Source organism: Nesoenas mayeri, assembly GCF_963082525.1.
Source record: "Nesoenas mayeri genome assembly, chromosome: 22".
Classification (NCBI taxonomy): Eukaryota; Metazoa; Chordata; class Aves; order Columbiformes; family Columbidae; genus Nesoenas; species Nesoenas mayeri.
The window spans coordinates 4591878-4616666 of record NC_137572.1 but is presented as its reverse complement, the minus strand read 5'-3'; the positions used below and the strand labels follow the sequence as shown (position 1 = coordinate 4616666).

At 48.1% G+C, this 24789-nt stretch overlaps 1 protein-coding gene across 1 annotated transcript; it reads left to right on the top strand.

Moving 5' to 3' along the window:
* Positions 1 to 6537: 6537 nt before the first annotated feature.
* TMEM45B (transmembrane protein 45B) lies at positions 6538 to 19284 on the top strand (the record flags this gene model as incomplete). Its single annotated transcript, XM_080357987.1, has 13 exons — positions 6538 to 6721; positions 7032 to 7244; positions 7984 to 8168; positions 9017 to 9162; positions 9850 to 9963; positions 12076 to 12083; positions 16722 to 16844; positions 17348 to 17400; positions 17794 to 17998; positions 18198 to 18410; positions 18508 to 18692; positions 18924 to 19069; positions 19158 to 19284. The coding sequence occupies 13 exons, from the start codon at positions 6538 to 6540 to the stop codon at positions 19282 to 19284; spliced, it is 1902 nt and encodes a 633-aa protein (XP_080214113.1).
* Between the last annotated feature and the right edge of the window lie 5505 nt (positions 19285 to 24789).

Below are 24789 nucleotides of genomic sequence, written 5' to 3'. Positions count from 1 at the left end.
CATCCTGCTTTATTCTGATTTATTCCAGGGCTTGCATGACACGCATTAAAATGGCAGCAGGCACCAAGGACATTCATGAAACCATTTAATGGAGGAGCTGCCTGGCTGGAGAAAATAAATGCCCACAGCTTTTGCTTTTGGAAAACTTTGATTTCCCCACCTGAATAAACATGCATGGGTTGGGCATCCAACCCCATGGCTGAATTGAGGATCCCCTGCAGGAGCGGCGAGACAAGATGAATGAATGGATCATTACTTTTACAAGAAGTCACCTGTTTAAGCATCATTGCAGAAGAGCGTGAGGGAATGGATTTGTTTCTAAATACATCAAAATAATAATCATTCTAAAAGACATGGGATCGCCAGACAGCGCTTCTAACCGTGCAGTCATTTATAAACCAGGGCGGAACTATCTAAAACATTAAAATTCGGCTTTCTTACTAGAAATTCCCTGCAGCGGGTGTATTTGCTCTCAGTGATGTAAGTACCTGCGCTGCTCTGTAAAAGTGAGTTAAACCCAGGGCTATTGCACAGGAGGCTTTGTCAGTGCTTCCCTTACAAATAGCGATAATAACGCTTACCTCTCTCCCAAGGGCATCGTAGGGGTTAATTATTGAACATTTGTAAAGCGCTTGCAGGCCTGGAGATGAAAGTGGAAAGTATTATTAAGAATAAACTATGTTTTATAGGAGGCCTGGTCAGAAAATTGCGTTCGGAGCTGAAATACGAGTTATGAGCTGGGGAATCCTGGAGGATCATCCATCACGACCTGGGAGGCGCAGAAAATGAAGCGCTTGGAAGACATTGTTGTGTTTTGCAGCCAGGGGGTGTGGGGAGCTGGGGTGGGGGTGTCCCCACATGAGGTGGGTGAAGGGGGAAACCAATAGAAAGGTATTCAATTGTTGCAATGAATGTGAGAAAATAGATTGGGGGGGGGGGGAGGGAAAAAGAATTGAAATAGTTGTTTCAATACAGGAAGTCACAGGTGGGTTTTGGGGGAGAAAAATGGTGAATTGGAGCAGGTGGTGTGTGCAGGGATGGTGTTTTCTTGGGAGTTTGGGGGTTTGGAGCAGCCGGGGCTGACAGGGAGGAGGAGGCAGGAGCTGCGGGCAGGGAGGAGCCCGGCTCACCTGGGCACAGGTGAGCGGCAGCAGGATCACCGGGACAGGTAAAGCTCCTCTGGCTGCGGTCGGGAGGGGGTTTCGCGTTGGGAAGGTGGGGAAAAATCATTATGCGTCGTGGGACTCACCCCCCCATGGTTTGGGGGAGGAAGGGGCTCCACCTGCCCACCCTTCGGGTGGATAAAGGGTGAGGGGACCCCTAAATTTGGCACCCGAGCCCCATAGGGAGGGAGGAGAGGGGTTGGGGTGTCCCGTCACCCTGGGGTCCCGGCGGGATGGAGCAGAGGAGGGTTTGTCACTGGGAGGTGATGGGGGCAGCCCAGCAACATTTTTCCGAGGAGGAAGTTGAAAAATAAACAAGATATTGTGGGGCCCAAGAGCAGGTGGAGGGAAAGCAGGGCAGCCCGGGGGGCACGGCGCTCCCCAAAACCCCTCAAACCCCTTGCCCGCTCCCTGCTCCCAAGTGAAATGCCAAAGCTCTGCCTAACAGCCAAAACTAAATCCCCACTGCGTGCACTGAACCAGAAACTCCCTCCCTGCCCTCCCCTCCTTGTCAAATTACCCAGAAAAGTCTCTTTTACCACCCCAAAAATGTGCAGATTAGGAGGAAATCAGAGTTTCCCAGTGCAGGGCGCTGCTGGAGAAGGGTTTCTTAATTTTCCTACTAGCTTGTCGCTTAAAAATGAATAACATCTTGCTTTCTCAGCGCTGGTAGCGATTGTTGGGGTTTGTGTCAGCCAGCCACAGTTATCTCATAAACCTGCAGTACTCAACAGGTTCAGCTTTATGTGTTTAAGGCGAATAATTGAATATATCTGAGCTGTATTGCAATGCAAACGGTTTCTTTAGTGGTTTGTCTTGGGCAGTTTTCCTCGAGGGCTGTTGAAGGAAGCAGGGTGGGTTGCTTAGCCTGCTGTCATGGGGTAATTGGGACAATTTTAGGGCGAGCAATCATCTCATCTTTGGAAAATACTGAGTTTTGCAGCATTGCTGGTGGCAGTAAAGCCATTTTTGAGTCACTGTGTTGTGCCGGTACCAGTGAGGTAGTAGGGTTGGTGGAGTCAGGGCTATTCCATCACCACCCGTCACAGCAGCGCCCAATCCCATGGCAACCAGCACCTTTAGAAAGCGCTTTAATCCCTTGGGCAGCACGCAGAGGCAAAGAAAAATGGCTTTTACGGTGGTAAACGTACGTTTCCCAAAACAGATCATTCTTAAAGTCAGACCTCGTCGCCTCAAAACCACAAATAAACAAATGCAGGTCGTAAAGGGAAGCAAAAGGATGACAAAGCGCCCACTTTGAGCCCCTGTAATTAAGATGGATTTGGCTAATTTGTTTCATTTCTCTGCTGGGCTGGAGCTTAGAGCTGCTCCTTGCTGCTGCCCTGATGGTGGGGATGGAGAGTCCAAAGCAGGGATTTATAAAACAGGAGCCAAAAAGAGGCAGAGACCAATATAACCCCTCCATCACCAGCTTTTTGGTCCCTCCCTCCCCCAGCGTCTCTTTTCAGGTAGGTCCATTGTGTCTAGTAGAAAGATCTGAGGTCCAGCATCTCAAATTTGAAGCTTTCATCCCAGTTTGAACTTTCCATGGTGAATTTTCCCATCACAGTGGGATTCATGTGTCGATCAGTACAATCTCCTGCAGCACCTGATGGTCCTTTAGATATTCCCTGGCAATTGAGCTTAATAGGTTCCAATGATGATGATAATTTTAAACCTGAACCTAAACCCCCTAAGGATCTTTCAGAGGCAGGAAAGTTGCTTTCCTGGTTTGGCAGACACTGCTGGGCTCACGGGTATTAATAACAAATCACACGATTGCTCAGTGTCACCCTCCCCGGTGCAGATGGAGACAGAGAGAGAAGAGAAAACGACGATAATGGGACGAAATGGTTGAGAGTGGGGTTTTAAGCCTGACATTAATGCATTAGGGATCCAGCTCCTAGGGGAGGTAATGGAAGTGCTGTTAGGATTCGAAGTGCCTCTGCAGACAAACGCTGGTAATGGAGAGAGGCAGAGCTGATGTTTTTAGGAGATGCCTCTCCTGACGTCTCCTGGGCATCTCCTTTGCCATCTTTCTGGCTGCGGAGCTGCAGATATTTCTACGTCTTCTCCTTGGGTTTTTGGACCTCTGCCTTCACACATGGGGTATTTGTGCTGTGGGGTTATGCTGGATTCAGAGATGCTCACAGAGAGTGTGAAAAGGGCTGATGGCCAAAGCTGCTGTCAGCCTGTAGGTCGGGGTTTGACGCCCTCCTGCAGTCCCAAATTCAGCACGAGGACACCCAAACCACCTCTAGAAGGTTGGAAATAGCTTCATTATTTCCAGATATGCACCTCAGTGACGTTCCCCAGCTCAGACCCTTTATTTTTTTGTGCAAGCCAAGCCATTTCCCTTGTTCCCTGAGTCAGCCTTTCCCCGGGGACGGTCCCTGCCACCCACAGACACTCCAGGGCTCGGGCAGCAGGTCCCAAGGCGAGCAAAACAGCTCTGCTGTGTGTGAACTGCCTGATTTGCAGAGATCCAAGGGCAAAGGTATTTGCATGGGGAGGGACGGCTGCAAAGGGTGAACTTCAGACTGTCATTTCCACGCTGGGAAAAAAACAGAAGTGATGCCCCAATAAATGATGCGCTAATCAAACCTTTGCAAAATCAAACCCTCGGTAAAGCAAACGAGAGCTTTGGAAAACTCAAAGGGCCCAGGGTTTGGCTGTAAGGAGATTATTTGTGGCTGCAAGAGGAAAAATCTGTCCGTACCATCCTCTCCACTGCTCCGGATGCCTCCTGGGTTGGTTGGGTGCATTAGTACAAACCCAGAAGAAACCAGCTCCTTCGGGGGTTGATAAGAGCAGAAGAAACAGTAAATCATTAAGCCGGCGCGGTGCACGGCATCGTAATAAACAGGGGGCGAAGTGCATTAATTACGAGCCAGCAGGGACGCGGGTGCGTTAGCTGATGTGTGGGTTAGACGAGAAGGGAACAGCGCAAAGTCAGGATTTGCAGGGACGCGCAGGAATAGTGGTACTTGCTGCCAATCCCAACATCAACTGGACCTTCAGCTTTTTCTTTTCCCCAGTGCGATGGATTGTAAAGTCTCGTTGCATTTGGAGCTGTAAGATTAAATGAGAGATACGTTTGCCCCAGGGCACTCACAGTTGAAAACATTTTGCTTTAGTTTTCCCTCTATGCTCACCTTTTGCGTGTTTTCGGAGGAGGAAGAGAAGCAGGAGGAATGGTTTTGCTGATCGCACATCCCGGATAAGCTGCTCTGCTTCCTGCTTGCGAGCAACCGGGAGGGTACAGACAGCAGGAATGGTCCCTGTCACCCCACCAAGCTCACTCCATCTCACATAATTTGACACACATCACTGTGGCAGCGTTATAGTTATGGCATGAATATGGCGTGATGTGGCTGCGGTACTTCTCGTGCTGTTCTGTGGCTGCTTTAGTGCTGCTTTCACTCATTTTCCTGATATTCTGCCATTGCACGTGTGTGATGGGGTTTGCTGCTTACCCAGAAAATGCAGATTTTGCAGCCGTCTCCCTGGCTCAGGGAGGCTGGTCCCTCAATCACAGGATACAGGTGGACACTGATTCCCTGGTTGTCTTTTTGAAAGGACTAAATAAACTATTGTGTTAACCCACTGGACTGTGCGAGCGTGGCTGGTAAGCAGCGTCTTGCTTTGATTTCGTGTTTAATTACCCACTGTCAATAAACCTCTCCTTTTAAGTCGTGAAATAAGGCAGAGCCTTGCAGCGCTGCTGACAGCTGCCTGCAAAGCTGCAAGCCAGTATGCTAGAAAATAATATTTCCATGCATGGCTTTTCCACCCTCGGATTAAATCCCCTCCTAAATTTTTTTTGCATGAAGCCCACGACAACAGCTCATAGGTAAAGGCAGGATAAACCTGGATTAAACCACAAGGACATCAGCCGTGCCTGTCGCTGCATGGAGCTGCAGGCAATGTTTGCTTAGTTTGAGTTGTTGGTTTGGTTAAACCAGGTCTGATCTAACCCAGTGGATTTTCCTGCCGGGGGACGGACGCCTCTGGGAGATGGTATCAGACTTCATGGGGCGAAATAAGGTGTCCTGGGGACAAACTGACCTGAAATCAGATAGTTATAAAGCCAAAGCAGCCACTATCCCATCTCAAATGCTGGCAGCAGCAAGTCACATCCAACCTTTTGTACAAATTATCATTTACGCTTCTGCAAAAGTGGAATAAAAGCATTTTAGGGGTTATCTTTCCAGCAAGTGGAGACTGAAGCCCAAGACGGGGAAGGTGGTTTAAGGATAACAGAGTTTTGGGTGGATGGATGGCATCCACACCACGCGACACCTGGTTTCTGCCCAGCGTTAAGCTCAGCTCAGCATGAGCACGAGAAAGTCCCGGACACCGGCAGCAGAACCATTGCTATCAATTAAAAGAAATCCTAATTGATCAGCCTGCCACAGCAGACCTGCCGCCCTGCCAAGGCCAGGCCCCCAAACATATGCTCCAGCCCAGATCAAAGAGCTAATTGTTTCTCCCCACTAATTAAGCAAACCAGCAAATGGCAAACAGGAGCTGGCTGGGGTTTAATTGCTGTAATTCTCCTAGGAAACGGGTCCCCTGGCTCTCCTATGAACCGGGCAGCGTCTGCTCCAGCACGAAGGGGCACGGAGGCTTGAGCAGCTCGGCTGGGACCCTCAGGCTCTGCGCAGAGTAAAGCCCGGCTTAGTGATGCTCTGGAGAGAGAAGGGGTGGGAGGAGGCAGTGAAGCAGGGAGAGAGTTGGTTTCTTTGCTTAGAACCAAAATGGTTTGTTTCCAACAGCTTTCAGGGGATGTTTGAAGGTATATTTTTATCAGGATGCTTTGACTTTGCAAAATTGGGTGGGTTTGTTGTGGGGTTTTTTTTCAGCGGGCTGAAAAAATTCCAGGAATTTTAAAAATATTTGGACATAGCACACCACTTCAATGGCTGGTTGAGGAGCTAAAGAAACCCACTGACATTTACCCCTAGACCTTGCTGTTTTCCCCATGTATTTTCCATCCTGCCTGGTTCCGAAAGGCCCATGATCTGTGGCGGATGCTCTCGCTTGTACCTGCAGAAGGGTCAGAAAAGCCGGAGCTACTGCTGGGAGGGATCACAGGGGATGCAAAGTTCAGGCTGGGATGTCTCAGAGATTGCAGCAGATACGGGGCCTCTGCTAAACTAGTCCAGACTCTGGCTTTTTCGGGTATTTCCTCATTTCAGACAGGTCCCAGGTGTCCCCACCTCTCAGCACCGGAGGGTTTCTCAGTGCTCCTTCCCATTTCTATGTGTGTCAAGGGAAACCCCATTTTTTCCCAGCGTTACATCAAACAGCCGGTGTAAGTTGTAAAATGACATTGTTTTTCTTTGCCTCGTAGCCAGAGGAGGTTGTCAGGATGGCAAATTTCAAGGGCCACGCGCTTCCAGGCAGTTTTTTCCTGCTCTTCGGGCTCTGGTGGTCTGTGAAATACCCACTGCAGTATCTCAGCCAGAAAGCCAACAAGAAAGCCAGCAGGATTTATTGTTTCCAGCGTGTGGATGCCATTGAAGGGGGAATCAAAATCATCTTTGCTCTGATAGGTAAGGGCTATATTTTATTAACTGTGCTGGGAATTTCACAGCCTGTAGTGATGTAGCGATGACCTTGCTCCAGAGAAACCGGTCCAGACGGTGAAGGATGTTCGTCTTGTCTTGAGCTCTAATAGATTTCGATGTGAAAAGCCCAAGTCTCGTACTCCATCCCAGAGCTGGGAATAGAGTCAAGCCTGACTTTTATACCCAGTTCTTTCTCCCTAACACAAACCCATCAGTTCTTGCTTCACAACCTGCCCCGCAGCGATGAGTAGCATCACCCATCATTCTGTACAAACCGCCCCATGTGTCCGTGCAGGGATGCTGGCCGAGCAGTTCGTCCCGGATGGTCCCCACTTGTACCTCTACAGCGGGGAGAACCGCGACTGGGTGAAGCTGATGAACTGGCAGCACACCACCATGTACCTGTTCTACGGGCTCTCCGGGGTGGTTGATGTCTTCACCTACATCTCCCCCGTGGTTCCACAGGGGCTGGACCGCCTCATGCTCTCCATGGCTGTGTTTGTGGAAGGTCAGTAGAGGGTGATGCTGAATTTGGGGGAGGGATGTTGGTGGGTGAGTCAGAGAGGGACGCAAAATTTGCCAGAGTGAGATATTGCTCTGAATGGCTCCAAAGACAGGACATGTTGTAGGTGATGTGTTATGGCAGGGTGGTCTGTAGCAAGATACAGGCATTAATAGGTCCTGGCTTTGGGATTTTGGGGGTGACAGCAAAGCACCAGGCTGACTTTCCTTGTTATGACAAATGGCTGGTGGATGCTGCATTTATCTTCCATCTGCAGAACTGTTTGCATGCCCCACGTCCCCCCCGAGGGCCATTAATTGCGGTGCAGGCACCGTCATCCTCCTCTGCTTGCACTGCACGTGGCAAATTCGAGCCACTTATTCCGACTTGGGCACATTGTAAATGTCATTTTGTCTTCAGGCTGTCTCACAAGCCAGGATTTCAGGACCCTCTGGGATCACACAGGGAAAAGGCACTAGGAAACAAAGTTCTTGCTTATATAGAAAGCCCCTTAATGAAAGCACGTTTGTTATTTTCCCTTCCCCAATACCAAAGTTTTTTGAAGCAGCAGGGGCAGCTCAACAGGCACAGTTTGGCTTGTAAGAAAAGGGAAAAAATATCATTTCCAGCTCCAAATGAAATGGTGAAGTTTAGCAATAGCAAAGCAGGAGCCTGGCTATGAGGGTGATCTGAAAGAGACACCAGCATGGGAAGAGAACTCTAAGCGTGGCGCGTGTTTCGGCAGGTTGTCTCTTTTATTACCACGTCCTCCACCGCCCAATGTTGGATCAGCACATCCACTCCCTGCTCCTCATCATCGTCTTCTTGGGGGCCTGCAGCACCATGCTGGAGGTCTTCCTCCGTGACAACATCGTCCTGGAGATGTTCCGAGCCGGCGCCGCCATCGTCCAGGGCACCTGGTTCTGGCAGGTCGGTTCTGCCTCCTCTTGAGGAGCAATGGGGAAAAAAGCGACAACAACAAGAAAGAAAACAAGCCGTACATCACGTTATCAATCGCTCGTCTCTGAAGGATAATTTCGCCAGGCGTGCTTCATAAATAGATCATAACCCAGGATGAAAATTTACTGGTCGCAGGTCACCGCTGCCGACTGCTCCTGCTGAAAGAGCTATTTGTCTTGGCTTATTGCTTCTCTGGGGGGAACAGCGAAAGCGAGCGCTCACAATGTTTTACAGTAGCTAACGACCAAGTACTAATTGCTTAATGTGTCTAATGCACCCTGCAGCACTCCCTCTGGGTTAGTGGAAAGAGGGAGGCAAACCCCACCAAGCAATAAAATGGCTGAGTAAAAATGCAGCCAGCGATTGCTTTGGAAGGTAGCGGGAGAAGCAAAGAAATCAGTTGATCACCACTCCCCAAACTAGGCTGCCGAAAAGAAATGTGAGTTTCCTTCCTCATTCTCAACCCCTGCATTAACTCAAATGGAGACGAAACACTGGGCTGAGCACATAAAATGCTAAATTTGGGGTTTTTAAAGGATGGCTGGGGGTCTGCAATGCAGAGGGAATATTGTACAGGAAAGAAGAGACTGCAAAGTGCAGACTTGCTTTGTGCAGCCTCTGATTGCAAGGCTGGACTTTAATGAGACCAGCACTATCTCAGCAAAAACCCACTATCCCGGTCAGGGCTCAAGTCGCTCGGTCACCACACATGTCATGGTGATAACTGAGATGGACAGATGGACGCTGGAGGCCTTCACTACATTGATCTCTTTTTTCTTCTTTTCCCCTTGAGGTAATAAATTGCTTGTTCCACCCAGATTGGGATCGTGCTGTTCCAACCCTTTGGAGGTCCCGCGTGGGATGAGAAGGACCACAGCAACATCATGTTCCTCACCATGTGCTTCTTCTGGCACTGGGCAGCCGCTGTGGCCGTCGTGGCTGTGAACTTCACCCTTGCTTACTGGTACGGCTGGGGAATAAATCAAAGAGCAGCAGAGAGGGCTGGGGATGGCTGGGGATGGCTGGGGTGAGGTGCAGATGTACTTGAGTTGATCCTGGAGCACAAAGTTGCGGCTGAATAAGCAGCCCCTGCCCGCTGTGAGTTTCGGGGCACGGCGAGAAGTGTGCACGTTATTTGCCGAGTGCACAGAATGCAAAGTAGTGTCAGCCAGAGGCACGGGCATTAAATATGGAGAAGGCAAATAACCGAGCCCCTGGAGCTGCTCCTGCAAGTCACACCACTTTTTTTTTCCCCTCTCTGCGTTAAATGCTGGAAGTCAAGCTTTAATTTGATAGAGAAATCAAAGCATTACCAGGACCGTCTGACACTGTGTCCCCTCCCTTCCAAGGGTTTCGGAGCGGCTGACAGTCAGTGAGTTATTAGAGGTACAACAGCCCCAAGGGGATCTTATCCCACTTTTAAGGATGCTCCTGCAGCCTACAAGCATCTCAGGGATGCTGAGACACGGGCTATGGAAGGGCTAGTCCAACCTCTGCAAGCAAATAGATTTTATATACAATAAAAAACCCCCAAGCCCCAGCATTTTAGAACCTTTATAACACTTTCTTCCCCTCTGTGTATTCATTCTAAGTGCCTTTCAATAGTGCAGGGTTTTGCTAAAGGTGATTTCTTGCTCCTTTTGTGTCCCAGCTGCATCCAGAGGTGCCGGCGGGGCAGCGGGGAGCCCTACATTGGGCTGGGTGTCCGGCAGACGAAGCGCGACACGAGCTCCCAAGCCGCCTTCTTGAACGGGTCCGATGAAGAGTGAGGAAGGTGCAACCTCCTTCTCCAAATACATGAAGAATCTGTTGTCTAGAAGAAAAATAAATAGAGTATAATGAAATATTTATGTTTTGGAAGAGCGAAGAGAGGTCGCCGTTCTGCTGCTGGGACACACGTTGAGCTCATGCCCTCCGTCCATACCGGAATATCACCGTCTCTGAAACAAGCACAAAAAAGTGATTTTTAGCAGCAAAATGAAATGCAGAAACTCATCATGACGAGATCACCTCATCCCCCGTGTGTTTCCATAGCGATGGAGGGCGTCCTTTGGCCAGATGACTTTGCCAAGAGCCTGGAGGCTTTGAAATCAGGGAAAGCTCCAGGCTTGAGGTCCCGACCAAGGTGTCATCTCAAGGAGGAAGAGCAAAAGAATGTTAAATGCGAGATTATGTCAAATTTGCAACATCACGGCTTGATTGTGCACAGTACAAATTGTATTAGCGGAGCTTTGAATTGAAGAAGGGTTTTGTTAAGAGGTTTCGTGTTCACTTAAAGGCTGGAAGAGTGAATAAATGTGAAATAAAAATCCTCGCTGAGCCAATATCCTTACATTTAAGTCTGATAAATTATAGAGCGTGTAATAATAGCTTAGACAAATCCATCCCTCAGACCTGCAAAGCCTGGAGGGCTGTAAGATACACGGCTGAGCAGCAGGGATTCACAAAACGTCCCAGTTTTCCCTTGAAAATAAACCCCTCGGCTTGGAAAGCGAGACAAAACAGGGACAAGTTTTGTTGTTAGCCTGCCTTTGCCAGCTAATTTCTTGCAAAAAGTGACTGGAAATGTCACCTAGATAGAAGGAAAATGTGCCAGTAGTGAGTACAGGGATTAAAAAAACCTCTATCTATATCTATCTATCTATCTATCTACCTATCTATCTATCTATTTATTTGTCTATCTAATCTATCTATCATCTATCTATCTATCTCTGTCTATCCATCTATCTATCCATCTATCTATCCATCTATCTATCTATCTATCTATCTATCTATCTATCTATCTATATCTATCATCTATCTCTGTCTCTATCTATCATCTCTATCTATCTATGTATCGTCTATCTATCTATCCATCTATCTATCTATCTATCTATCTATGTCTATCTATCATCTATCTATCATCTATATCTATATCTATCTATCAATCATCTCTCTCTATATATATATATATATATTTATATACCTATATCTATATCTATCTCTCTCATCTTTTAACACCCTTTCTCCTTGTGCAAAGAGCCTGTTGCACACTGAAGGGGCTGCACCTGGATTTTGTTGCTCATTAACACCTCTATAAAGATTCTCCTTGAACGCCATTCCTACATTTCCATCACAGGGCTGGATATCAGGGGTGCAAACAGGCTCGGTTGAGGAGAATTAAGCATTGCAGCAAAACACCTCCATAAATCCATTTGATAAACGCCGCACAATTACACCTCATGAGTTGTAACTGCAGAACATGGTGAGCGTTTTGCAGATATTTCTTTTCTGCCAAGTGGAATAGTTTTGTGAAACGGCACCAATTCCTCTCGAAAAAGCACTTTTGCAAAGAAAACTCTGTTTGCAAGGTGACAAGCTGAGTTACCTGCTGTGCTGTGCGACAGAAATCAGCTTAATTAAACAACAAAAAGGCCTTGCGTGGTGCTCGGAATTATATCTGCATTATTTTCTTGTGGAAAACCACCCAAGCATCACTATTTCCATTTAAAAACCACACGAGGGCAGCACCAGGTGGCAAAGCTGGTTGTGCAAGAACCTGCTCCAGGTTGCAGCCACCCCCAAAAATCAGAGGTTATTTCCATCTGAGATTAGAGCTGTCCTGGGTTTATAAAATCACTCCTGGCTTTTGAAGGCGGTGGGGGGGGTTTATTTAATTCCACGCGGCCGCTCTTCATCGAGTTGCCGTCTCCTTTCACCCCGAGGTTTTGCTTTGTCCCGTGTCGTGGCCACTAAACGCTGTTCCCCTCGGTGGCCCGTGGTGTCTGGAATAGTTTCATTCCGCCTCATTAACTCCCCGCTCCTACAAACATCCCAGGACTGTCAATATAGCGCTTGCTAATTTGTTTTCCCACTCGGGAGCACATTCTTTCCCCAGGTATGAAGGTCAGTGAAGGAGGAGAGATCCAGCCTGTGATTAAGGGAGAAAATACAGGTGCTGGGATTTCTGGGAGAGAATTAGGGATTTCTGTTGCAGCTAAAACCCACATTTGTAAACAGCTTAGGGACCCAAGCGAGGGTGTGGAGGTTGCTCGGTGACTTGTGCAGAGATGGTTTATTACAATATATAGTGAGGTGCAATCATAAGCCGCCCTCACATTTATTCTTGTGTGATAGACTTGTCAGGATAGTCCTAAAGGCAGTATTGCCTTTAACACAACTTTAATAGCCACCAGTCGGCTCGGATTATGTTTTTCACCCTACAAACTGGATTATCAGATAGCGTCTTGAAACTTCGCACTGGACCCACTGGTGGTGCAGTTGGGCTGTACTTGTCACCATATTCACAGCTGGATTTAAATGCATATGATGCTATTTCGGGGGTGGTTTTTGTCTTGTGTTCAGCCTGATGCTTTTGGGCGCTGTTGCTCAAGGCGGGGGTACTGCTGGCGTTCCCAAAATAAGTGAGGGAGGCAGGAAGGAGCTGCCGACCCTCCCGATGCCCATATCCAACCTGCTCCTGCAAAGGAACCCAGCCAAATACCTTGGCAGCCGGCTCTTCCTCCAGACAAGCCCTTCATCAAGGATTCTGGCACAGCCTGACCACAAGCTTGAGCGGAGATAGGATCTAGGATCCGTCCCTGCCACCCTTCCCGGGTTTATGTAAGGCTCAAAGGATGGTGTGGGCAGCAGAACAAGCCCAGCCTGTGCTTATCCGGCCTGCTTCACCTCCTCTTGCTGCCTGTTGATGAAAGCCGGTGTTAGCGTTTGTCATAATAATAACAATAATAATAATAATCCTTTGCACTTCCCGAACAACCATCCATCTGCAGCGCTTGAGCTGCTGGCAAACCTTTAATTAGATTGTGCCTCCCACCACCCCCAGGAAGCAGGCGAACATTATCGCGTTTTCTCATTAGCGCCGAGGCCAATGATGCTCTTTGGGGAGAGGATGCTGCAGGTACAGCTGGCGAAAAACGTGAACAATAATGAAAAAAAAAGAAATCAAATACAACAGAGTGTTTAGGGCACAGATCTCAGTCTCTCCGGGAGGAAGAGGAAGGCAGGCGTGTGCTAGTACGATCCCATCATACTCCAAACCTCAGCTAAGGATCTGTAATGGAGTCTCATCCCGCAGTGATTTTAGTGATTCTGTGTGTGACTTGGGGGGGATTTGCCATTCTCAGGGTACCCCCCATCAGGCTGTTGTTCCCTGCAACTTATCACAGTTTCACCCTCATTTTTATTGTGGGGGCAGCTTAAGGTGCTTGGAAACTCCCTTTTCTCAAGTATTTCACATGCTTAAAACTTTTTTCCACTGTTTGATCAGCAGGTATTTTAATATAAATTGCCCTTTTAATATGAAACATTCTCTGTGGGCTTTATTTTTTGCTGGCCCTTTAAAATCCAGGGGAAAAGGCACCTACAGCCCCTGAGCAGATGGGCTTCACCTGCGCCTCGTTTCCTCCTCTCCCTTTTCAGCTGCTGCCCTTCCACTTTGTGTTTGCCCATTTGCCTTGAGAATCTGGCTCATGCTGCTTGGGAAGCAGCTTTGTGCTAAGTTGCCTTTTGGGGTAAAGGTTTGGAGAGAGCGAGCTGGCTGCAGAAAGGCAAACTGAGCTGCTAATAAGCCCCTGGTGGTGTTTCTACTCTTTTTCCAGCAAGAAAGGTACATGCTTTTTGTTTTTCTGTGTTATATTTTAGGGTAGGTCTGCAAAGAAGAGCTCCTACAGGGGCTGCATTTCTCTCTCTGTGCTTGGGCTTCATGTGTTAGCAAGCTCCTAGAGCTTTATTTTGGGTGAAACTGCCTTTGTTTGTGGAAGTCATTTTGTCAATGATGTTACAGAAACTTTTTGCACATGTGTTTTGCTCCCTGAGCGCCTTTGGAGGTGAGCAATGGGTGTACAGCACGGCTGTGTGCCAGCTCCGTGTCTTCTGTCCTTCCTCCTACTTGCTGATACGGAGATAATGGGCAGGAAAATAAAAAGCTCCTGGCTATGGCTTGGTGGCTTTGGCTGTGCTGGAGAACAGCCCATCACCTTGGGGAGGGTTGTGCAGGCTGCTTTGCTTCGGTGTTATTCCAGCCTTGGGGTGCTGGCTTGTGTATGGCTCTTGGCAAGGCTGGGCACGGCTTATCCTGTGGTCCCGCTGGGGTTGCTGTTTGGTTGCATGAGGAGTTATGTGCGTGTGGTTGCAACCTGGAGAAATCCTGAGCTGGGAATGCACCAAGAGGTTATTAATGGTCCTCAGGTGGTTGGAGGGCTGAGTGGGGCTCCAGAGTGTTTCTGCACCATCAACTCGGTGCTTTGGAGGGAACATATTTATTTGCAAAGAGGGACTTGTGTTGCTCATCTATGCAGCTGGAGAGGTGCTGAGGATGGGTGTGCAGCAGGTATGGAGGGCTTGTGTTTGTGGGTGCTTGTTAGATGGGTAAAAAGGAGTGGAAACAGGCTGCTGTGTCCTGCCAACCCCTATATTTTGGGGACGGCAGGTCATCGTCCCCCTCCTCTTGGCTGCGGTGGGCTGGGAGATGGTGCTCACAAGGGATTTGATCTGGTTTGCAAGCTCCTGGCCCAAAATCCTCCTGCCTGTGGTCACTTTGTATATAAGACACTCCTAAGAGGTTTGTTGTGTACTTCCCAGCCCAGTTTGGAGACGGCAGAGCCCGGCCACATCGGGCGATGCTGTAGCCTTGTCTCTTCTTGGCTTCTTCCCCCAAAAAACCCAAATAATCATGGAATACACCTTGTTGCCATAGGAACGGGAGTTGGCTCCCCTTCCTGATTTTTGTGGCAAACTTCAGGAGGTTTTTTTTTGTTAATAGCAGACACGAGGTGTCCGGGGTTGTGAAAGCCGGTTGACTCAGCACCACTTTGAACCGGCCCGCGGGGTGTTTGGCTCTAGACATCCTGTCCAAGGGCCACCTCCCTGGGGTGGCTTCTCCCTTTATCTGCCTCTCCTCAGCAATAACTGCTCCTTTTTGCCACATCTGGAGCTGGGAGAAGGACGGGCAGAGCTGCAGGTGGACTCTTCATAGAGAGAAATACATTGGTGAGCGGCTGTGATGGGACGGACATGGCTGCTTGTGCTTGGGAAGAGGGGATGTGGGGAGAGTTCGCCTCTGCAAGACAAAGGTTTAGTGTGGTGATGGGGGAAGTGCTGCATTCTGCTGGCAATCTGTATTTTTAGCTCTTTTTTGGGGTACTTGTGAGGTTTTAGAAGTTCATCAATGGCAGATTAGCAGGAGATGGAGCTTGTGCCTTTTCTGTTGGGTGAAGGCTGTTGGCACAAGAGAGATGTGCCTGGGTAATGAGGAGAAACAAAGAGACCACCCTCCAAATGTGCGCGGCCAGGTGCTGAGCTTGTCTTGGGATGATGCTCTCCCTGCCAGGCAGGTGGTTGCACCCATGGGTGCTCATAGGGGATGCTCCTGCATCCGCGCAGCATCCTTCTGGTAGCACCTGTATCAGCAGACACAAGCCCCCGTGTGGAGCTAAAAGCTGGATCTGTGATGGCTCTGGGCGGAAAAACTTGGAAATTGGGTAGAAACAAGGCTGCTGAGGTGCCGTACGGGGAGATGGCAGCTCCTATGTGGTTATTAAGCAAAAGCATTGCAGGCTGGAAGCTGTGGAGGGAGAAGGGCGGCTCGGGTAATAACTTCTGACTGCAGCCGTATTTCAAGTCCTCTGACAGACAAACCGGCTCGCAGGAAAAATAAATAACCCGGCTGCGGCTCACTTGGAGCTTAATCAGCTTTTATGTGAGCGTGGACTCGAATGCTGGGGCTGGTGAGAGGTACCAGGTTTGGGCTGTGTGGACATGGGGAGGTTGTTTTTCTGTCTCTGGAATACGCGAGCTGTGTGAGTGGACTGTTGCTTGGAAACGTGTCTTTTTATTGCAAAATAGTGGCTGTTTTTTAAAAATAAGGTGTGGGTTTATTTGAGTGGGCCTTATCCAAGCTGCTGTTTGACAGAAGGGTGGGTTTGGAGCATCTCTGCAAAGTGGGAGATGCCCCAGGATGCCCAGTGGATGCGAGTGATAAGTCCCTGGATGCTGCTGGGGCTTGGGTTGTGTCACTTGTCATTTCTGGTCACCGGGATGTCTCTATTCCTATTACTCACAGAACGTTAGGGATAAGATGTCAAGTTAATGTTCCTGCTGTGTATCTTGATCAGGGTGCACTCCTGACCCCAGCTCTGGGCCGTTGCCCTTGCAGTCACAGTCCCTGTAGGACAATGGTTAAATCTGATTATACATCATGCAATTGTGCATTTGTTCTCAGTCACTTCAGCGTGTGGATGTCTGTGCAGGGAAGATATGTGCCCTGGACTGGGTGTCCAGGCTATAATCAGGGAAGACATGGGGCAGGAGCATCTCACCCTAATGTAGGCATCCAAAATAGAGCGGAAATCCATCAGTGAGCCCTGAACCAGCACCTGGGATGGGGCGTTTCTCATCTGCATGAAAGGCTATATAGGAACTTCCCTCCTGAAAGGAAGCCTTAACGCGGTGTAAACAGTTCTGAGCAGAGCTCACCCTCACCTGAGGCGCTTGCTGTGTCGCATCCGACCCTTATTTTTGCAGCACCTAATTACTTTCTAGTGTGGGAGGACTTGGAGAACGTGCTGGAGTTGTTCGTCCAGCCTCCTGCAATTCGCTTTGGTATTTATAAACACAGCGAGGATGTGATTTGTGACGCAAGGGCAGGTTGGTGTGGTAGCTTGGGGATGAGTAATGTCTTTTTCTGTGGACATCTGAGCTGCAGAAAAGGACCAGAAAGAGTGAGACCTTCTTAGGTTGTGGATGCCTATAGAGAGCAAGGAGAGAGGTCTTGCTGGAGGAAACAAGACCATTGCAAGGTGATATCAAAAGCTCGTCACTATAAGTGTTTAGATTATGACTTATTCCCTTCTGTGTTTGCTGCTCTGGGATTTTTTGTCAACAATTTGCATTTGGACTTAAACACTTTGTGGGATATAAATTTGCTCCTCTCCATCCTCTCTGGTACTCGGTGGCATTGGTCCAGCTTAGCCCAAAGGCCATTTTCATGCCTTTAGTCCTTGAGCTCTTCCTACAGGAGATGAAATCTCTTCCCCTTGTGTCGAGTTGCTGCTCGTGTGCGACTCAGAGGTTGTGTGGAATGTGCATGAGGCTCCTTTTGGGGATGGTAGTGGTTCCTGGGTTGCTCCCTCCTCCTGTTGTGGGTCCAGCAAAGCCTCTGCTGGCTGGAGCTGCTGAGCACATGGGCTGGATTCACGCCCTGGTAATTATCTAGTTGGGAGGGAGCTGATGTTCCGAGGAAATAATTGTCGTGTTGCTTTTTATTAGCAAAAGAGCTTTGTTATGGTTCCTCTTCTAATAGCATGTAGCTATTATGCTTTCTTGGGCGCTAATGTGTCCTTCTCTTGCACGATGAAGTCCTGATGATTGTAGGTGTGCAACCACACATATCAATATGTACATGCATATATATAGTGGGGCAGGGTGGCAGCTTCTCCGTGGTGATGTCACATCTCTGGTATTACCTGTTTGCAGCTGATGGCAGAGCTGTGCACACCTGCTCTGTTGGGATGCAGCTCCCTAGGGATGCTGAGCAGCCTGACACCTCTCCTGGGGACACTTGGGGTTGGTCCCCAGACCCTGTTTGTCTTTGCAGGTCCAGCAAGCGAGGACGATGCCAACGACTTTCCTCGGCAGTGCCCTCCGGGGCACTTGCTTCTTCATTTTTGGTTTCTGGTGGTCTGTGCGATACCCACTGAAGTATCTCAGGCGGAAAGCGAATGCGGAGAGCCAGCCGAGCCAAGGGGTCCAGCGCGCGGAAGTCTTCGAAGGGGCGGTCAAAGCTTTCTTTGCTCTAGCAGGTAAGATGATGAGTATGCCCTGATATCTACTGGCACTGCAGCTGCTCTCTCCCACAAAACAGGGGCTGTTTGTGGGGGAAAACAGCTGTGGGCTTGGGGACGCTCTAGTGGCATGCTCTGTGATGGACCTGGCCACTGTTCCTTTGGACAAACACCGCTCTGACTTCACCATCACAAAGACTTGTGCTCTCTAATCCAGGGATACTGGTGGAGCAGTTTGTGCCGGCTGGTCCCCACCTGCAGCTGTACAGCCCCAAGACACACAGCTGGACGGACCTCACCCACTGGCACTACACCACCATGTACCTCTTCTTCCTCCTCTCTGGCATTGTGGACATCGTCTCGCATTCCCCGCTCAAGCTGCCGCCTGGATTAGATCGGCTCTCGCTCTCTGTGGCTCTGTTCATCGAAGGTGAATCGCATGCGGTGCCTGGATGCGGGTTGGGGCATCCCAGAGCATCCTTTTCCAACACAACATCCTTTTCCATTCACAACATGAATCTTGGTAGGTTTGCTCTTCTGCTTCCGTGATGACAGCGATGCCGCGCTGGACCACCACGTGCATTCCTTGCTGGCCATCGCTGTCTTTGCTGGAGCCCTCTGTGCCCTCCTGGAGGTGTTTCTCCGTGACCACATCATCCTGGAGATCTTCAGGACCAGCTCCTTCCTTCTCCAGGGCTCTTGGCTTTGGCAGGTCAGTGCACATCCTAATGGGCTTTGCCCCCAGGAAGGTAAGCGGTGGGGGGCTGCTCTGCCCTTACAGCACAACTTTTGGGGTTAAACTTATAAACTGCTTGGAATATCTTAAAAAATAAGAGGAGGACATGAGGCTTAGAACCAGCATGATGGAGATAAGCATCATAGAGAAGCAAGGAGGGCTGTGCTAAATGTGGTGATGCCCGACGTCTCTTCCATCTGCGACCAGATTGGGTTCGTGCTGTCCCCTCCATGGGGAGGACCAGGCTGGGACCAGACTGACCGCAGCAACTTCGCCTTCCTCACCGTGTGTTTCTGCTGGCACTACGCTGGTGTTCTCGCCGTCCTGGCAGCAAACTCCGCTGCTTCACGCTGGTACGTGGGTGACAAGGTGGGTCCCGGCACCGTGCACAAGCTGGGGGGACCGACAGCCATACTTAAATTGTCACTGTCTCTCCTGCAGCTGCAATGAGAACTGCCAGCTGAAATTCGGGGACATCGACGTGGAGCTGGACTGCAGCATGTGCATCCGCAAAAGCAGCAAGAGCTCAGGTGCCCTGCTGCCGGAGAGCCCCGCGGACGACAAATGAGGCCGTGAAAACATCTTCTCCGCTGGCTTAGAGCTCTTGAGATGAGGTTTTTAATTATTCTTGGTAAACCGCGGAGCATCCGAAGTGGAAGGCAGGACCCCGAAGACGCTGCACGGCAGGAGATGCGAACCTTCCCTGTGCATCCTCTGCAAACCAGGCTCATCTGGGGGGCGATTTTTAACTCCTCTGTGGTGCAGCTCGGGCTGTGAACTGCAGGACTGCTCTGCTGGCCCAGTCCGACTTGTGTGGCTGATTTGGCTATTTTTTTAATACTGGTTTTGCTTCTGCTTGTACAGAAAGGCGCCAAACCGGCTTTCGAAGCTCCCGGTGCCTGTCGCTCACTCTGGTGTTAATGGAGGGGGTTTTTGTACAAAGCTTAATGAGTATCCATGATCACCAATAAAGTACTTTAATTAACGACCTCAATGGATCTCTTGAATGCGATGCCTGGAGATGGAAGGCATGGTTAAGGCGATGTCCGGCTTCGAAATGCTTTGGGGGTGGATGACATGTCAGAGGGATGGGACCATGTGCAACTTAACGTGGCTAAATCTGCCCTGAAAAAGGGGTTGATAGGCAGGGAGGGGTTATTTTTTCCCCATTAGCACCAGCACGTGGCTGTTTTCCTGCTTGTTTTTCATCAGAAGCTGAGAGGATGGATCAAACCCTTTCACTCAGTGTCACTTTGCGCTTCATGTCCAGGGGGATGTGTTGGTTTTCAGTTTTATTTCCCCTGAGGTCCTTCACGTGTTTTGCAGCAGAACAGCACAGGGAGACGCTTCCTGCCATATAGACCCAAACCTGATTTAAGAAACATCGTTAAGCAGGATTAGTGAACAAAGAGTAAGTTAATCACTAAGTTCACCATCAACACTTAAAACGCTGGTGCTGTGTCCTTTGCTAAGGGCTGGGCTCGGTGAACGGGGAGCACAAACAGCGTTATTATCATTATCTGTTAATACGTTTGCTCTCCTCCTCCCTGAAGATGTGAAGAAGACAGTGTGAACACCCTGCTGCTGATCTGCACTACTCCAAAACATCAAGAAGGAAAGAAAAGTCCACCCTGGCTCAGCGGTTGCACATCCCAGTCCCATAGGAGGTCCCCAGATGAGTGAACACTTTGTATATATATTTATTATTATTATTATTATTATCTATTTTATCTTTAATTTTTCTAACTATTATTCTTTGTCCTTTTGGAGCAGGGCTGGCAGGAAACCAATGCTTCGTGCTGCTGTCAAGAAAGGACCTTGAGGAGCACAGAAACCAAAGGCAAGTGCAGCATTTTGGGCTCCTCCATTTGCCACCCCCCCAGAGGACTGTAATTTTGGTATGTGAAGCAGGCTGGCATTCTGGGAGCAATGGTTTCTGCAGGATCTGGTGCCTTTAAGCTGCTGTGGATCTCCTGTGCCAGAGCTTCCCATGTGCTCTGATTATTAATAACCCCCCTGGGATAAGCAGCAAGGTCCTTGGGTCAACTCGTTAGAGATGAGCTGCCATTAACGGGGAGCTTGGTGCATGGGTTATAACCCGATGTACTGCACTTTCATTGGAAACAAAGGGGAAAGAAATCCCTTTTATCAACTAATGTTACATTTTTCCTGCTTTTTTCTTGCCCTGGAAATGCTGAATCCCTCTTACTGAGGCCTTTGCTACTTAAAATGTAGGTCTGTAGTGGGGATGTTTCTTCTTTCCCTGAATAAATGTGAATAAGAGCAAATACTTACTGATAATTTAGCTGTGTGTTTTAACAAGCTCAGTGTGATCACACTGAGCCTAAAGCACAAGGGGTTCTTTGAACAGGGAGAACAAAATTACCTGTTGTCTACCTGGGTGAGGGAGGTGCCCCATATTTGAGATAGGACTGACGACTGTTGGGTCAATAGCCTAGAAAGAAGAAATTAGATTGTTGTGGCTGTGATTGCATTTGCAGAGCAGTTCCCAGCTAGAGTGTGGAATCGATATCCTCTTCAACCCCAAAATGCTCTTTCCTATTGAAGCTGGAAGGTAACAAAGCTCATCGAGGAGGCGCAGGGTTATTGAGCCGGAAAACCTGCGCTTTCCACCCAAAACTGTTGCTGTCCATGCAGCTGGTGGGCTACGGACAGGGATGGGGACCCTGCAATAGGGTTTGGAGTACAGAGCTGTGACATCCCACTCCGTTGCCACCCCACCTCTCCAAGGTGGGTTTAATTATTGAGGACCTCATTATTACACTCAGACCTAGGTGATGCCATTCCCCTGCTGATGTAGCATTATTTTGGATTTCTTGTGAAGCCTCAGTGGTTTATTTGTGCTCTTGGTCCCCAGGGAGGTGACAGCAATGCAGACATGCCACTCCAGCGCTGATTTTCTGTTGTATAGCGTCTGATCTCCTGGAAATCCCTTGGCCAGAAAGTGAAGCCACATTTCTACACCAATCCACATATTAACAAGTTGTTAACGTTTAACCGAGTGGTCCGGCAGGAGCCAGGGGCTCAGGTAATTCTGTACCTGCTTTTTATCTTTGTTTCCTGTCTGTTATCACACAGAAACACTAAGGCCGGTGTTTCTAACAGCAAACGCTCTCTGCTGCACAATTAGAGCAGGGAGTGGATTGAGCTCTGTGTGTGTGCTGGAGCGCTCAGAAGGAACAGAGACCCTTGTGCTTCAGATTTAAGCCAGTCAGTGGGATCTAAGTCAGGGCTGTGAGATCACGGAAAGGCAGAGATGCAGGTTTCCCATCTCCACAACCCCTGTGCTGCTGCCCAGTGTCAGGGGCAGCCCGGAGGAGCTGCCTGTGGGATGTAGAATAGCACTGCTATGCAATATTTCTTATGTTTATTACTGAAAGACTTGCCGGAGATTCATGGTTTAAAGAGAAGTTGAAATTGGCGCTTTAAGTGCCACTAATTTGGTTGAATTAGTGAATTTTGTTTCCAAACTTCCTGCAACTGCCGTTGAGTGCACAACTGGATTTTGTAGGTCACTTATATCTTCAAGAGCTTTTCTTTTAATCTTAGTGCACTTCTTGCTTATTAACTCAAATGATTTGAATAACAACAGTAAGCCGCACATGCTTATGCATCCTCTATGCGTAACTCGAATCTCACCCAAAATTCATGGACAGGATACACATGTGCACCAACATTTCCATATAGCGGAGTCCCGTGAGTTTGTAATTACTCGTCCTACTGTTTTCCATAAAGAAGTTTGAAGATTGTGTGCAATTGCTAAAGTCCAGTCAAACTTTAGTCCTTGGTGTGCCAAACAAACCCAAGGTCATGCTTGGATTCCCTAACTGCAATAGGAGTCAGGCTTATCTTTGCAGGTTCTGGCTTAGTGGTTGGGTAAATATTAAGAAAGATTGTGCTAATGCTTATTATTCTTGTTAGGACTTTCCTTCTTGAGAATCTGGTTTGGTTGCGTATGCTGGGTGGAAATACCCATGCGTGGTGATATTGTGGTGGGGGGATGAGCATGAAATACCTGGAATATTAAATGATGAGTTGCCAGCACTGATTGAAAATGCAGCTCAAGCCCTTATTAAAAAACTGGAATAGCTTTTATTAAGTATAATAGATCTCCATAACTGATGCTGAAAGAACAGCAGCTGGTTTTATTTGCCTGCTTTTCTCCCCAGTGACTTCAATTGCTCCTCGTCTCTCTAGACAGAGGGTGACACTGTTGGGAAAGAAAATGTAGTTTCTACTTTGAATTGTGGGCTTAGAAAGCTGGTTTATTTTTGGGAAACTATTAGATAACTTACTATTTTCCCTTGATTTGCAGTGTCTTTGTGCTACATCTCTGTTGCTGACCCGACTGCTCAGGATGTGCCACTACTGCTCCCTATGTCACTTCAGCTGCTCTGTCACCGGTGAGTACCGTAAATGATGTGCAAGAGTTGAGAAAATGTCTGGCTTGTTGGGTTTTGGTTGGTTTTTTAACCCTGTGGGCTTACTGGCAGCTGATGGACATGGTGCAGCTCAGTTTGTTCCTCATGGGAAGGCTCTATTTGCAACCCAATGGATTAAAACCCACCTTTTTGAATTTCTTAGCAAATATTATGTGGACAAGGTGTTACACGGCTGGGTCTGAGCTGCAGCTTGGGCCCCAATGGTGCCACCTAAAAAGAGAGTTTTATGTTTAAAAACTCTTATTACAATGAAACTGACTTAGTTGAATTCAAAATTCTTTCCTTAGATCTCGTAATTACACAGCCAGGTGTGTTTTAGGCTTGAAAGTTGTGGCTTTCAGGGGTTTCAGTTGTGGTTTTCTAGGACTGAACTTGTGTTCTTTTAGGGATGTCTGGGAGGTGTTAAGTTGTGGGGTTTAGGGGGTGTTGTTTTTTGGCTGTTGTTTAAGTTGTGGTTTTGGGGTGTGTTTTTTCTTTGTTTAACTTGTGGTTTAAGGGTTTTGTGGGGTTTGGGGTGTTTTTCTTCAGGTTGAAGTTTTTACTGCAATTTTGCTGTATGGTAATGCTGCATTAAATCTCTGTTCCAGGAGCCTTTGGAAGACGCAAGGGGAGAAGAGGACAAGAGAACAATACTGGTGTATCTCCCCCGTCTTTCCAAGAGGACTCGAGGAAGAAGAACAGAGAAAGCTCTGCTGCTGGTTTTTCTTATAGGTTGAAGGAAAACTGAGTTATTCTGCATGTGTTACATCTCCAGTTAAGGTTTGTTTTGTAGCAAAGCGCAGGTAAAGTTTAGCTCCAACTGGCAAGAAGACCAAGGACTGGAGATGCACCCCACAACTTTGTAGCAGTTAATTGGCTAATTAGCTAATTAAGCTATCCCTTGAGCTCAGGGGCTGTGACTTTTGTGAGCTCATGTATGACTTGATGAATTTTATAGAGAAACTTGTTTACATTTTGGACCAGGCTTAAGTACTGGAGCCTGGACTATCTTCAGCCAGCCCTGGATGGACAAATGTGACTGTAACACTCTGGGCTTTAGTTCTTATTTTGACAGATGATTGTTTTTATTGTGTTGCATGTTTTGTTCTAAGTGCTGTATACTTTGTCTTGTTGCTGTGATTCCATAGGTTACAGCTGTAAGTGGAGAAGATTAAAAATAAAAGATGACTTAAAACAATGAATTGCATGATGTCTCTTAATTGGGTGGAGTTAAAATCAAACATAGCTTTAAAGCAATTAAAAGCTTTGAAGAAAAAAACCCTAAAACCTAAATACCAAAGCCAAAAAACCAATTACAACAAATCACACAAGCCTCCCCCAACAACTAAAAAAAAAAAAAACCACACCCCAAACCTGGAACCCAATCAAATAAAAACCCCAAAACACCACTAAAAAAGCATCACCACCACCAACCAATCGGAACTCATCATGAGCAGGAAAGCAAAAGTTTCAACCAATCAGAATTCAGAATCAGCTTTCAATCAAAGCACTCAACCAATCAGAACTCACCATGAGCAGGAAAGCAAAAGTTTCAACCAGTCAGAATTCAAAACCAGCTGTCAATCAAAACACTCAACCAATCAGTATTCAAAACTATCAACCAGTCAGAA